Source organism: Grammomys surdaster, unplaced genomic scaffold (assembly GCF_004785775.1).
Source record: "Grammomys surdaster isolate TR1022 unplaced genomic scaffold, NIH_TR_1.0 126133, whole genome shotgun sequence".
Lineage (NCBI taxonomy): Eukaryota > Metazoa > Chordata > Mammalia > Rodentia > Muridae > Grammomys > Grammomys surdaster.
Window position 1 is genome coordinate 1,718,203 of NW_021620941.1, and position 13,993 is coordinate 1,732,195.

Consider the following 13,993-nt stretch of genomic DNA (forward strand, 5'->3'; position numbering starts at 1 on the left):
GAAACTGTTCCCTGTGTCATTTGACAAATGAAAACTGGTTTGGAGGACTGTTAAGATTTGTTAAGAAGGCATGAGAAAGGGGAGGAGCCACACCTACTCTTCTCACTGCTTAGCTCTTGCAGAAACCAGGTTAGTTTCCCTCCTGCAGTCTCTGAGTTGGCTTCTCATTTTGCAAATGGTCTAAGGAGGGTCTTTATCACCTTTGTAAGGAGGTCCCCCTGGTTTCTTGCTCTTCCACCCACTGCAGCCCAGGAATGCTGGGAGAGGGTGCGTGTAATTTCTAGCCTCAGCCAACAGGGGTCAGCAGAGCACCACAAGACACACCCTTCCTAAAGTTTTTGGGCTCTGGATCCAGAAGTTCCAAAGACATGTTCCCAGCTCCCAGGACACCCCTGCCTATTGGAGCTCAGCAAGGCCTAGGATCCCATGGCTGCCTTACCACACCTCCCTGTCCCTAGCCCCTACCTGTTGGCCAGCTGAATGCCGCTCAGTGTGGTGGAGCCATCACGGCTCACGAACAGCCGAAGGTTACTGTCTGTGGGGACATAAGGGAGGACAGCGGCTGAGAGGGACAGGGACAGGTCTGGAGGCCACCATCGCCCCGGCTGGCTGGGCGCGGGCAGCTCACCCTCGGTATTGCTGCCCTCGGTGAAGTCCTGGCTCTGCATTATCTTCTCCACGATGTCGTCGGCGTCAATGCGAGTGTCATCCACCCAGGTTGGGTGGCTCTCCACTGAGTCCTTCTTTCTCCTTGGGGGAGAGGAACAAAATTATGACAGCACAGTGACAGCTTCAGCAACAAGACAAGGATAAAACTCCAACACCTACAGCTCTAGAACGTTCTATGCACACCCCATTATGCACTTCACTTAGCCATCCCATCCACCCTCAGGGCAGGTGCTGACAGACAACTGACTAGGACTAAGAGGCTAAGGAGCCTGCCACAAGCCTAACGACACGTGTGCAGTAGATCTACGGCTCAAACAAGGTCTGTCAGTTCTACAGACTAATACACAAAACCACAAACGGCAGCACTGTCTAAGCAAGGGTACACACGCCTAGCCCAGGGCTGCGCTTTTACATTTAGCAGTTGGTTAAATCACCACTCAGCACTCTGAGATGGCGAATCTATTCTAACTCTGTATGGTCAGATGCAAAGAAGAACTAGAGGGAGCACTGGAAGGATTCTGTTTACCAGGGAGCCCCAAACAATGGGACTCACCGAAAAGAGCGGTCTGACAGATGCAAGGGACGTGGGGGGCGTGGTGGCTTCTCAGGAGGCCGAGGTGGCTTTTCAGAGGGCCGATGCTCCCTCTCGATGCCCTCAGGACCCTCTACAGCCATGCTGAGACCACCAGAGGCGCTGCTGCTAGTGGACGTATTTCTGCGGTGTGTCAAGTCAGACAGGCTAGAGGAACGAGAGTGCTCGGTGCTGTAGCCTGGGAGGGGTGTAGACAATATTGGGAAGGTGATTACAAGGGCCCAGGGCTGTGGGAGGTCCCAAGTGTAAGTCCTGACCACTCACCAGATAGCTTGGACTGCTGGCTGGCATAGCTGGAGTTGCGGGAGTGGCCAGAATGGAACACTTCCTCAGGACTGGACAGACTCTGGTCTGGCTCCTCTGGTAGTCCTGGGGAGAGGATCAAAGCTACAGTAAGGAGCCACCTCATTTGCAACTCTCAACAAGCCTTCCACGGGGCACTGTGACTCCATTCTGCATACTGACAACCAAGGGCTAGAGGAACAACAATTTTCGGCAAGCCACATGCTACCCTCGGTACCCAGGTTACCCATTCTACAAACAGCTGTTGGGAACATCTGTCAAAGACCTCTGAGGACAAAATCTTAGCTGGTTATCCACAACCATGGTGAGTGGTGTGAAGCAAAGGCAGCATACATGCAGGGAGGGCCTGGTCAGTCTGTGGATCAGGGAAGGCTCTTCCCAGATCACCTAATGCCATTTTAGGACATCAAGGAGGGGAGACAGAGAAGGCAGCAAGCACAGGGCCTTCCAGACACAGGGATGGCATATAAAGGCCTGAAACTGGCATGAACTTGGGCTCATGGACAAATCTAGGAAATCCGGTGGAGGATGCTCCAGGTCACTTCAAAGCAAACCTCCCTAGCACTCGAAACACAGAGAACTAGGTGGGCCTGGGGGGCGGGGGGGGACCTAGGATACATACATCCCAGTCCTGCCAACCAACACAGGAGGGAAGAACTGGACTCACCCTTTCCTCCTCCACTCCAGAGATGAGCATATATAACCAGGCTACTGGCTGAACTCAGATCTGCCCAGACCCCCACCAAGGCCAGGCAGGCAGGGTTTTGTTTGTTTGTTTGAGATAGGGTCTCAATAGGCAAATGGCCTAAATTCATTATAAAGAGCAAGCTGCCTGTAACTCAAAAGATCTACCCGCCTCTGACTTTGGGGATGAAAGACGTGGATTACCATGCCCGTTTTTTATTTTAAGATACACTCCTACGCAGTCCCGGACAGCTTTGAATTTACTATGTAGATGCAAAATCAACTTCGGATTCTCTTGCCTCCACCTTTTCACTCTGGGATGACATGCACATGCCAACCGGTTCAGGTTCTCAACATGTTTTGTGCATGTGGCAGGGGAACCAGCTGCTAACACACATTGGTCTTCAAGTACCACTCTGCCTGAAGAGAACTGCTCCTTTTAGTCCCCTCAAGGGCAACATTGTGCTGAGATAACCTTGTCTAGATGGCTGTCTCCTCTGCTCACCAGCCTCCATAAGCTAGAGACCACAGTGGTCCCGGGAAGCCCCTATTCCTGTACAGACCAAGTCAAGGCAGGCGAGAACAGCAGCTTTCTGCTCTGGACCTCACCTGGTTTGCTGGGTCTACAAGAAAGCTAGACATAGGGAAGAGCCGTAAGGAAAAGCCAAGCCCTGGTACTTAAGTCCATCCTAGGTCTCAGGTCTGGAGGCCATATGTGCTAGCTGCTCACTAATCATCTTGGGGCTTCTCTGCCTCCCAGTGCTGAGTACCTCTGGGAGGGAATGTGGGGTTGAGGCTATCACGGTACTCACACATGAGCAATGGCGGCACTAGCAGAAGCATGCTGCTTCTTCACTGCCCCATCACCCTCTTTTTTGAGACAATGTCTCACTGATAGCCCAGGCTAGCCTGGAACTCACAGATCCTTTTGCCTCTATCTTCTGAGTGAAAGAATTAAAGCTGTGAGCTACCATGCCTGCACCCACCTCTTGATAAGCATCTTCCCGGGACAGGATGTTCAGGGGAGAAGCTGAGGTCACAGGCAGGGGAGAGATAGGCAGATGAGGATTGGTACCTGAGCCCAGGATAGTGGGCCGGGCCTTGGGGGGCCGGGACCCAGTTAGGGAATTGGTGCTGCTGCTGCCACCACTGCTGGTCCCACCACCTTTACACGTCAGCTGCAGGGAGGAATCCTGACCCGGGATGGAGATGGACTTGGCAGTGGATGGTGGCCTTGGGAAGACAGAGGGGTATGTGACTGGGGTGCCCGAATCTCAGGATCAAATAGAGACAGAGGTACCCCAGAACCTGGAGAAAGGAAGAATCTATCTCATGACCCCTGTCCCCACCTATAGCCAGGATGACACTCACGTCTTGAAACAGGGGTCTCCAGAGAGCAGGAACATGCCAATGGTGACCTATGGATAGAAGGTAGAAATTATCACTAGCTACTAACACCCAGCTCAGGGCAGCCTCTGAGTTCTAATCCCAACTCTGTCCTTTCCCATGTCACTTGCTGTGATGATTTGTATATGCTTGGCCCAGGGAATGGCACTATTAGGAGGTGTGGCCTTGTAAGAGTAGGTGTGTCACTGTGGGCATGGGCTTAAGACCCTCATCCTAGCTGCAGGGAAGTCAGTCATCCACTAGCAGCCCTCAGATGAAAATGTAGAACTCTCAGACTCTCCTGCACCAAGCTTGCCTAGATGCTACCATGTCCCTGCCTTGATGATAATGGACTGAACCTCTGAACCTATAAGCCAACCCCAATTAAATGTTGTCCTTATAAGACTTGACTTGGACATGGTGTGTGTTCTCAGCAGTGAAACCCTAAGACACCTGTCCACAGTGAAGCCTGTATCTTGTGTGGAGGACAGAACGGGGAGCCCAGTGGAAGAAGCTGGGAGTGTGGCCCATGTCTTGAATCCTAGCACTCTGGAGGTAGAGGCAGGTGGATCTCTGTGAATTCAAGGCCAGTGTGATCTATAAAATGAGCTACAAGACAGCTAGGACTACACAGAGAAACTCTGCTTTGAAAAACATAGATAGACAGACAGACAGACAGACAGACCGCTGACAGACAAGGGTCACTTGCCGGACATCTTGCACCTGAGGGGAGCAAGTTGGCTCCTGCAATTATAAATTACAACTGGACTGTGAGCTTCAGGGACCACATTCCCTCACATTTGCTTTGCCCACGTGTGTGAGAACAGAACCTTGAGTTGGGGAACAGGACTCAAGGAGCCCCACAGGGCCCATCATGGCAAGCAGGGGCTGGGGAAAAGGTTTTTTCCTTTTTTAGGTTTTTAGAGACAAGGTTTCTCTGTGTAGCCCTGGCTGTCCTGGTACTCACTCTATAGACCAGGCTGGCCTTAAACTCAGAGATCTGCCTGCCTCTGCCTCCCAGGTGCTGGGATTAAAGGTGTGCGCCACCATCACCAGGCAAAAGTTTTTGGAAAATGAAGTAAAATATGCTGCTGGTATGGAACTTAACACCCACCTGCAACGACTCTGCCAATGGTCTAAACATGGTCAAGTATGAGTCCCCAAATACGGCTCAGATGGAGTGGAGGCAGAGAATAGCAAGATGGAAAGGAGAGTTCAGATCCCAGACCACCTAGGACCTCAGTGTGAGCATCACCACAGCCTCAGGGCTTGGTCTTTTTTATAGATCACTCAGCCATGACAGCAGCCTACAAAGTAGCTGACACCCCAGTTGCAAGTTCAGGGTACCAAGAAAGACTAAGAGGACAACTGACTTCCCAAAACTCAGCAGACAGGATATAGGGGAGCAAGTCTTGAACCTGAGGCCACCTGGCCCCAGGCCTCTTCAACTGTCCTGAGTGCACAGGCCTACTGGGGAAGACTTTCCACCAACCAGTCTGGACCTTCCAATTCATTTCCTCCTTCCTTCCTTCCCTTCCCTCTCTCCCTCCTTCCTCCTTCCTTCCTTCCCTCCCTCCCTCTCCCCCACCCCTCCATGGACTTGTGTAGTTCTAACTGCCCTAGAACTCATGTAGATCCACCTGCCTCTGACTCCTGAGTACAGGCATTAAGGGCATGTATCAGCATTTTTTTTAAAGACAGATGTATATGGCTCTTGCTGTATATAGTTCAGGCTGGCTCAACTCATGATCGCCTCAAATTCTGGGATTACACAGCATGCCACATTACCAGCCTAAATCTATTTGGACGTTTCTCAGGTCCTGTTGATTACATCATGGCCAGCTCTGTGCCAGGCACAGCTGGCACTCCTAGGTCAGCTCAGACATGGTGTTTAGGCAACCCTGTTTTCTTGGTCAGCCTGTAAGAGGTTGTGGAAAGGGATGAAGAGGTGTGCTAGTACAGATAGCTGAATATTTCCTTTCCTAAGAAGACAAATTGGCAGCTGCCTGAGGGAAGAAGCTACCTGGGCTCCTGGAGACCTTGCAGCCCTTAAGAGTGCTCTCCCTACATGGTGTGCACAGGTCCAGAACATGAGTTCTGCTCACTGATACCTCACCAGGAGCCAGGAGGTCTCAGATCATGATGGGCAACAATTAGAACCTAGGCTATGTGGTTAAATGACTGGTGGGTTAATGCCAGCTCTGCTTATGACCTAGGGCAAATGATGGAATTTATGCTGTCACCACTCCCTGTATTCAAACTTGGATGTAATAACAGACACTACATGCATAGGCTGTGCTTGCTGTTAGGGTCATGAGATAAAAAAGGACTGACAAAGGTGCTAATCAAGCCCCTTACGGAAGGTTGGGGTCACACCCAACCATGCATGAGAAAACTGAGGCCATGACTCATAGCCAGCATCCTCACAGAGAACTTGTGTTTCTGATGAGGAGATATGTTTGCCCCTACCCCTTGTTAAGGCAGAAGAGTTGGTAGAGCCCTGGTACCTTGAGGATGGAGTTGTCCTGCCGGGTATTCTTGGTGTCGTATCCTTCCAACAGGCAGCAGCGCACAGTAGAGCCTGAGCCTGCAAACTCGGCCAGGTTCAAGTCAGTGAAGCCCAGCTGAGAGGAGAAAAAGAGAGAGAGAGAGAGAGAGAAAAAAAAAGTGGAAGGCTGCAGGGAGGACGGCTGCTGGGCAACAGATGCAACAGAAGGGTTAACTTGGGGAGGGCAGGGGAGAGCAGGCTCACACCACAGCCCCACTGACTGTTGTATAACCAGGACTCAAGGACAGGATCCTGGGTCAGCAGCACCAATGTGGCAAAGCAAGAAGCTCACATGTGGCACAAAGCACCCTTTGTGTGCAGTCCCAGGGTGCACTACGGCCAGTATGCCTGAGATGAAAGGACATTGTTGTCTGTGACACAGACACATTGTTCCCAGGGAAACAAGGCCATCCTGTAGGGAGCTGACAGAAGAGCAGGCATAGGAGAAGGAAGGCCCGTGGGAACTTGGTGTCACGGTAGGGGGATGAGATACTACAGAGCGGGCAGAATCACCATGAAGTCCCAGTGGAGGGAAGAGTGAAGGGCTAGAGTAAGGACATGAACCCAGGAGCTGAGCTGCTCCTCCTAGGATGTGTGTACGTGAGACAGAGAAAGGGCAAGAGCAGCAGCACTGGAGAGTCAGACAGACTCCACATCTACCTGAATAGAAAGAGGAATAGAGGGAGTGCCAGGCTTGGGGAGCACCAGGGTAGCAAACTAACTGGATATTTATTGTGCGCCAGTTACATCCAAGTCTTGATTTCAGGGGCACAAGCTTCAGGGTAAGAAAAGTAGGTTTTGACTCAAGCCCTTGTAATGACTCAGATGGACCCCATTTTACAGTTTAGTCCTTCTGAGTGTATTGGTTTCCTTGTCTGCATAATGGGATAAATTCCATGGTGAGATTCTGCTATGGAACAGCAGGGAAAGGTCTGGCAGCATCTGATGTGGGCTGGAGGCTCATTGGCTATACACTGGCGGTCCTTACTCACGAGTAAACAGGAGACACTTACCCTCTGACAGGCCCCTCTAATTCTGAGCCAGGGCATGAAGAGCTATGGGCTTCTGGAGCCCTAGCAGTGGGGATATCTGAGCCCATACTCCCCTTATCTCAGGTATCTCCCACAGGGTGAAGGTACATCCCATTTGAGCTGGGCTGACCAGGAGTACTCCAGAGAACAGAGATGGAGGACAGAACAGGCTCACTTAAAGCCAGGTCATCTTCTCCCACTTGTTCCCATAGAGAAGCTTTTAATCATAGGGGCTGAAGCCAGGGGAGGAGGTGGCTGTGGAAGACAGGCACTAATGAAGACCTGGGATCAACAGCTCTACAATAGCAGTGAACGGCTGACTATCACCAGCACACAGAGAGATGCTGCTGCCATTAGAAAGAATAGAGGCCTGAGGTGACCTGAAAAGATGCCCAGGATGCACTGGGTAAGTAAAGAGCTCAAGCTGCAGAATGTGTACATCAATCTGAACAACTGCCACTTTTAAACACACATGTACACATAGCACCCTATTTCCATTTCTCTAAGTCATATGCATACTACATTCAGTTTTGTATGCATGTTTCTTTTTTCCTTAGAAAATCAGAGGCAGTGGTAGAAAACTTGCCTAGCATGTGTGAGGCCCTGGGTTCAATCTCCAGCAAAACGCACAAAGTATAGAAGCTGGGTGTTGTTTGTTGCACACCCTTTTAACCTTTCGGAGGCAGAGGCTGGGAGATCTTATTAAGTCCTTACTCAATCCCTAGCCTAACTAGTGAAATCCTAGGAAAAGGAAGAAGGGAGTGGTATGAAATAAGGCTCCCGCACGGCCCTCTTACCTTGGAATAGGCCTTCCCACCTTTCAGCTCCTGTAGAAAGACAGAGACACATAGAGTATGACTAAGGAACCCTAGGCTCTCACAAATCTCCCAAAAGCACCATGAGAAAAGAACACAAAAACAACCCACAATTCTCCTTGAAGCGGACATGGTAGGAAAGGGGGCTAAAACCACAGGTCATCAGGCCCCCATGCACCCTCCGCTCTGAGCTCACAGTCCCTAGGCTCAGTGACATGAACCCACCTCACCTTGCGCACAGACACTCGAAAGATGCAGGGGTCCAGCAGGCCTGTGGCTGGGTTGGCACTCATTTTACACACAAAGGTGAACCTCTTCCGCCACCGCACACAGTTCTCCTGCACCTCCTCCCTGCAGAGACACGACAGGTGAACATGGGACAGGTGAGCGTGCGGTTAATGTGGACCCCCCCACTCCAGTCCTGTCACAGACAGAGCACAGGCCCAACTGCCAGTGTTCCCGTAAGACCACACTAGCATGATCGTCAACGCGCAAAAAGGATGAAATGAGAAATGAAACATCAAAAAGCAGCTCCCAGGCGAGGAAAGGCTAAGGCAGCTAGCCTTTCAGGAGCACTGGTGTGCTGAGCCTCTACTCCTCGCTCCTTGACCTTGGCTGTTCCTATACTCCCAAGTTCCTGCTGCCCATTTTATGTGACTCCCACTTCAGTCTTCCCAGGATGGACTCACTCAACTCACTGTACAGGTAAGAGGCCAGGGCTAGGTCAGCTCCCCAGATCTCCCACCAGTCTACTGGGCCCACAGCTGGGTTCAGCCAGACTCCTCTAACGACAATAACCACAACAGCTAATGCTACATGTTGCTTCCCAAGTGCCAGGCACCATTCAAAGAACTGCAGAGTTAGTAGTCACCACAGCCTGTTCAGAGTGCTGGCAAAAGCCTGACAGCCACTGTCTATGGGAAAATGAAGGTTCTTTGGTACCAGGTAAGATTCCAACCTTCCTGCCCTGGAATGAGACCACATCAACGACCCAGCACTTGTAAACAAGGTGGCCATTATGGGATGTGAACTCTGATAGCAGCTCATTCAATCTTCATCCAGTTGCTGTGGGGGGGCTCAGCAAGATGTGGGGTGACAGCAGTGCACAGTCCCTGCTCACTCCCACCCTGGCAAAACTGGTGCTCAGGAAGGGCCAGGCACGGGAAGAAGGAGGTGTGTGACAGCATCTCCATCCAGTGCACCCCACTACCTGGATGGACAGTCATGCAGAGAGCCAAGACAGGACCTTCCCATACCCTGAGGGACCCAAGAAACATGGGATACCTGCCAGATTCCTCCTTTGGGGTGAGGGTCAAAGAGGACTATAGTCAGGCATTGCCTGCTTCACACCTCAGTGGTTGTGAATCTGTGCCACCCTTTTTTAAAGTTGGTGACACTGGGCCTCCAACAGGATTCAGAGCCCAGGACATACAAAGCAGGCTGCAATCCAGGCTGCCTAGCTGAGAGACAGCCCCAGGCTGCCACATTGGCTCAGGGGCTCAAAAGGCAGGAAAACCTGGCAGTTGAAGTCTTATTGGGCTTGTGAGCCCAGCAGTTCCACATTACCATGTGACCCAGTAATTCTACTCTCAGGTCCACACCCAACAAAAACAGAATCTACATGGATACCAAAACCTGCATATAAATGTGCCAAGGAGCACTGTTCACAATAGTTAAAAAGCAAAAGCAACCCAAACACCCCAGTGGTGAAGATAAACACGTGTGGTCTGCTCCTGAGGTGTAGTGCCCTTTGGTAATAAAAGGAAGGAGGCATTCACTACTAACCTTGAGTTAGTAACCCAAGAGTGCTACTAACCTTGAACACATTACTGCTAAATTCAGCCAGGGATACAAGAGAGTCTAGTGTAGATTTTATTTGTAAGAAATGCCCAGAAAGACAGAAAGTAGTCTGGTGGCTACCAGGGGTCAGGGGTTAGGAAAATAGTGACAGCTAATGTGTGTGTGTGTGGGGGGGGGTTTCTTGGTGCAGTAATGAAAACGGTCTGCAGATAACTGTAGCAAGGAGAATACAGCCTTGTGAAACTGAAGACCCACTGTCTGTGGGAAAGAACACTTGCCAATCATATGCAAGGCCCTAGGCTCCATACCAAGCACCAAAACACAAAAATAAAAAACAAAACCCAAACTCTGAACTATACATCTCAAGTAAATTGATTACATGGTAAATTTGTCAGTAGAACAGAAAACGTACAGAACATCTGATAAATAGAAACAGGAAAGGCAGGGCAGGGAAGGTGAGAGTTGGGAGAGAGATAAGGCAGAGCTGCTACTTGAGGTAGGTGTCTAGAATTTATAGCAGTGATACCTCAGCAAAACTCAGAGTGGAATGAGCTAAGGGTGACCAGCAAAGGCCCCAGCATGAGAATATGCTTGGTAAACAGAAACATCAATGAGGACTGGCAGTGGGGAGAGGAGGGTATGACATCAGTGAAGGGCAGGGAGTCAGATGTCTGTGTCTGCTCATGGCTGCCTTGCCCCCATGGATGTGCCATAGATGGAAGCAGAGAGCAGACACATAGGCAGGGAGTAGAAGGGCAAAGAAGAGTCACTCTTGAGCAACTGAGGCCTGAGCCTAAAAGAGGACAGGACTGGGAACCACTCTATGCAAACCCTCAGCTTCCCCCCCCCCCAACACACACACCTAGGAGTAGGAGCAGCTGCTTGAGACCTGCAGAAGCAGGAAGGCTAGGACACTTGAAACACCTGGAGGAATTAGGGTTAGAGTCTGGGAACAAAGGCTGACAGCAAACTGCCTGCCCTCCTTTGAGTCTGTCTTGGGAATACCAGCTAGGAAGCCTGAGGCTCAAATGTGGTTCTGGTCAGCCCTGCTGTGCCAGGGAGAGTAAATCACGTGAAGCCTTCTTTCCCAGGCTCTCAGGTGACAGGCCTGTTCCCTCCTTCTACAGGAAGTTGAGCAGGGTAGAGTTTCTGGGATCAGCCCTGGGCCTCCCTCCTGTTGCCTAAAGGCTCTGAACAATCAGCATTACATGTCCCCACTTCTGAAGAAAAGCAGCAGCAGGCAGCCTTATCAGGTCTGACCCCAGGGAGTCAGAGTGAGGGTGTACTAAACATTACAGAAGAGATCACTTCTGAGTACCTGTCATATCCTCACCCCACAGTGTTCAACACAAAGTGGCTGTTTCCATGTCTCCTTTTCACATGAAGAAAAAGAAAATGCTGCAAAGCTTACCCAAGTTCTAAAGATGTACTGTTAACTCCAGGCCAAGGCCTGGGCCATGCAGGATGATAGAGACTAGGTGTTCCACCAGACCCAGGCCCTATCAAGGAACAAGGTTCCAGACAGAGCAGAGATGAGACAGACAAGAACTCAGACCCAGAGGCAGGACTAAGGCTGTCAAAAAGGTAGCCATGAGCCCTGGTGCAAGAGCTGGCCAGGTTGGGTTTAGGATTATCAGACTGGATTCACTTCAAATCCTCAGTATGCTATGCACTTGTACAACTTCTGGGTGGAGAAATAAATCCCTGCTTTTGAGGGGACGCTACTTTGGCATTAAGCCTAGGCAATGTATGTCCTAGGTGGTAGAAAGGAAATGAGAGGAGGTGGGCAGGGGCTAGTGAAGGGGCTAGTCACATTCCCCAGATGTGAGGGAAAAGTGGCCAGGGAAGGTCTTAGCAAGAAAGAAACATCAAGCCAAAGCACTGAAGCAGTGAGTGAGCCACACGGACCCAGATGAAGACATTAGGAGTAGCAACCTGAGCTGTGGGGACATGTGCTAGGAATGTGGCCAATGTGTGTGCGGAGAAACAAAGGGGGCAGAGTGGTAGGGAGAGAGGGAGTCTTGGCCCCAAATTACAAAGGGACCACATGGGGGTGCTGAAATAGGGTGTGTAGCCAATGCCTTCATAGTTACACAAAAATAGAGACACCTCCATGTAACAGACTACTTAGGGACATCAAGTAGGAAACTGGTAGCAAGAGGAGAAAGAAAGCTGGGCGCAGTGGCACACACCTTTAATCCAGCACTTAGTAGGCAGGGGAAGGCAGATCGGATCTCTGGTTTTGAGGCCAGCCTGGTCTACAGAGCTAGTTTCAGGACAGCCAGGGCTACATAGAGGAGCCATGTCTGAGAGGGATGGAGGAGGTGGGAAAGGAAAAGGGAGTAGGGCTTGATAGTACAGGCCTGTAATCCCAGCACTCCTGAGGCAGAGGCAGATGGATCTCGGAGTTGAGACCAGCTAAGGTTACACAAGAGATTCTGTCTTTGAAACAAACAAACAAACAAACAAACAAATAAACCAAAACCAAAACCAAAACCAAAACAACAAAAAGTAAAGAAACAAAGAGAAGGGAAGGAAGGAGGGGTACTCTTGCTCATCAGCAAGCAGGGCAGCAGAAAAAGCCAGAAGGGCTTCTACAATATATCATCTTCGTTAGTTTCAAAAGAACACGTGCATGATGGTATGCACAGAAAATTCAAAGGTGCCCACGATATCAGACATGGACCACCACTGGCATGTGAGTGTCTGGAGATTGCAGATGAGGATGGGAAGAGAGAGATACTGTGTCATTGTTTCCCCTCTAGGGATGGACTCGGGAACTTATGAGTGTCAGACAAGCATTCTAGCACTGACACTCGCCTTCTTCCTTTTCTCACTCACTGCTGGTGGTCCTAGGGACTGACCCTAAGGCTTTGCACATGTTAAGCAAGCACAGACCATTGAATTAAATGCCCAGCTCCTTTTGTTTTCACTGAACTGTTAATATCAGTTGTAAATTTTCACAATGGCTGTGTAAAGCGAACTAAATCCTCTTCGAGTCTAGAAGTCTTAAGAGTATACAATATGGTCAGAGTTAGAAGTCTTTCTAACTCTGTGGTGCAGTGCAGCACATGCCTTTAATCCCAGTCACCAGAAGACAGAGGCAGGCAGATCTCTGTGAGTTTGAGGCTAGCCTAGTCTACAAAGTGATAGCCAGGGCTATTAAACAGAGAAACTGTCTTGAAACAAAACAAAACAGCCGCTCTAGGGAAGAGCAGAAGCCCCTCTGACACTGAAAGACCCCAGAGCATCTAGGATGCTGAGAGCTCAGCATCACCTTATACCATCTGTAACCTCAATGGGCTGGGAGGTGCTAGGAAGCAGAGACTGGGCCTGCAAGGGCACCACAGGCCCATGCATAGCAGTACCCAGTATCTCTCCCCATTCATCAGCACAGTGGGCCATAACCACAGAAAGCAGGAAAGTGTGAAAAGACAAATTATAGCTAAAATGTAAACAGCATGCAACCCACTCCCTTGATGTCAAGGCTCAGGATGAAGCTAGACAACAGCAAACATAAGATCACAAATCTTTAGCATTCTCAGCCCCAGATAACTCACTTAAAAAAAAAAAAAAAAAAAAACGGCAACAACCAAGCCTCAAAGAGATCATCCTAGCCCTAAGAAGACCAGAACTCTGAACTGCCAACCCCCTGGACACCTGGCCTATTCATACTGATACGAAGGGACAATAGCCAGAAGGAAGGGGATAGCTCCGGCAAGCCTGACAAACCTGCAGATGAGGGGTTGTTGGGGTACTTTGTTTTGTCTAAGAGTAGTTCTACTAATTAAAATTTTAACTTTAAAGGAAAGGGGAATTAGGATGGGTGGTTACAAGCAAAGGGATTTGAGCCGCAAGTATATGATTCAAGGTCATCGGGGTCCATGACTACTCCTGAGGCACTGCCAAGTGGGGACACACTGTGACATGGGCATTTGCTATCAGGGCTGGAAGGCTGGCAGTCAGCTCTCCCAGCTTGGGGTTTTAGGGTGTGCATCCCTGCTGCCACTGCCAGGGACAGGTAATTAAAGAGACAGGTTTTGCTTTTAGCTTTAAGACATATAATTAGACGTGCAAATCCCAGAGAAACAGGGCAAGCCCTTTACCCACTGTGGTCTCTGTGGCCAGCATGTAGTTATTTTTGAACTGTCCTAAAATAGAGTAA

At 50.1% G+C, this 13,993-nt stretch overlaps 1 protein-coding gene across 1 annotated transcript in view; it reads right to left on the reverse strand.

The window, feature by feature from the left end:
• Fam102a (family with sequence similarity 102 member A) overlaps window positions 1-13,993 on the reverse strand; it is a 33,614-nt gene that overhangs the window by 2,614 nt on the left and 17,007 nt on the right. Inside the window, exons 2-10 of the mRNA XM_028757088.1 lie at window positions 8,259-8,379; window positions 8,011-8,040; window positions 6,142-6,258; window positions 3,620-3,666; window positions 3,324-3,481; window positions 1,526-1,630; window positions 1,223-1,439; window positions 629-750; window positions 466-535 (exon numbers count right to left, since the gene is read on the reverse strand). Coding sequence (XP_028612921.1) covers window positions 466-535; window positions 629-750; window positions 1,223-1,439; window positions 1,526-1,630; window positions 3,324-3,481; window positions 3,620-3,666; window positions 6,142-6,258; window positions 8,011-8,040; window positions 8,259-8,379 — 987 coding nt within the window. The remainder of the gene's footprint in view (window positions 1-465; window positions 536-628; window positions 751-1,222; window positions 1,440-1,525; window positions 1,631-3,323; window positions 3,482-3,619; window positions 3,667-6,141; window positions 6,259-8,010; window positions 8,041-8,258; window positions 8,380-13,993) is intronic.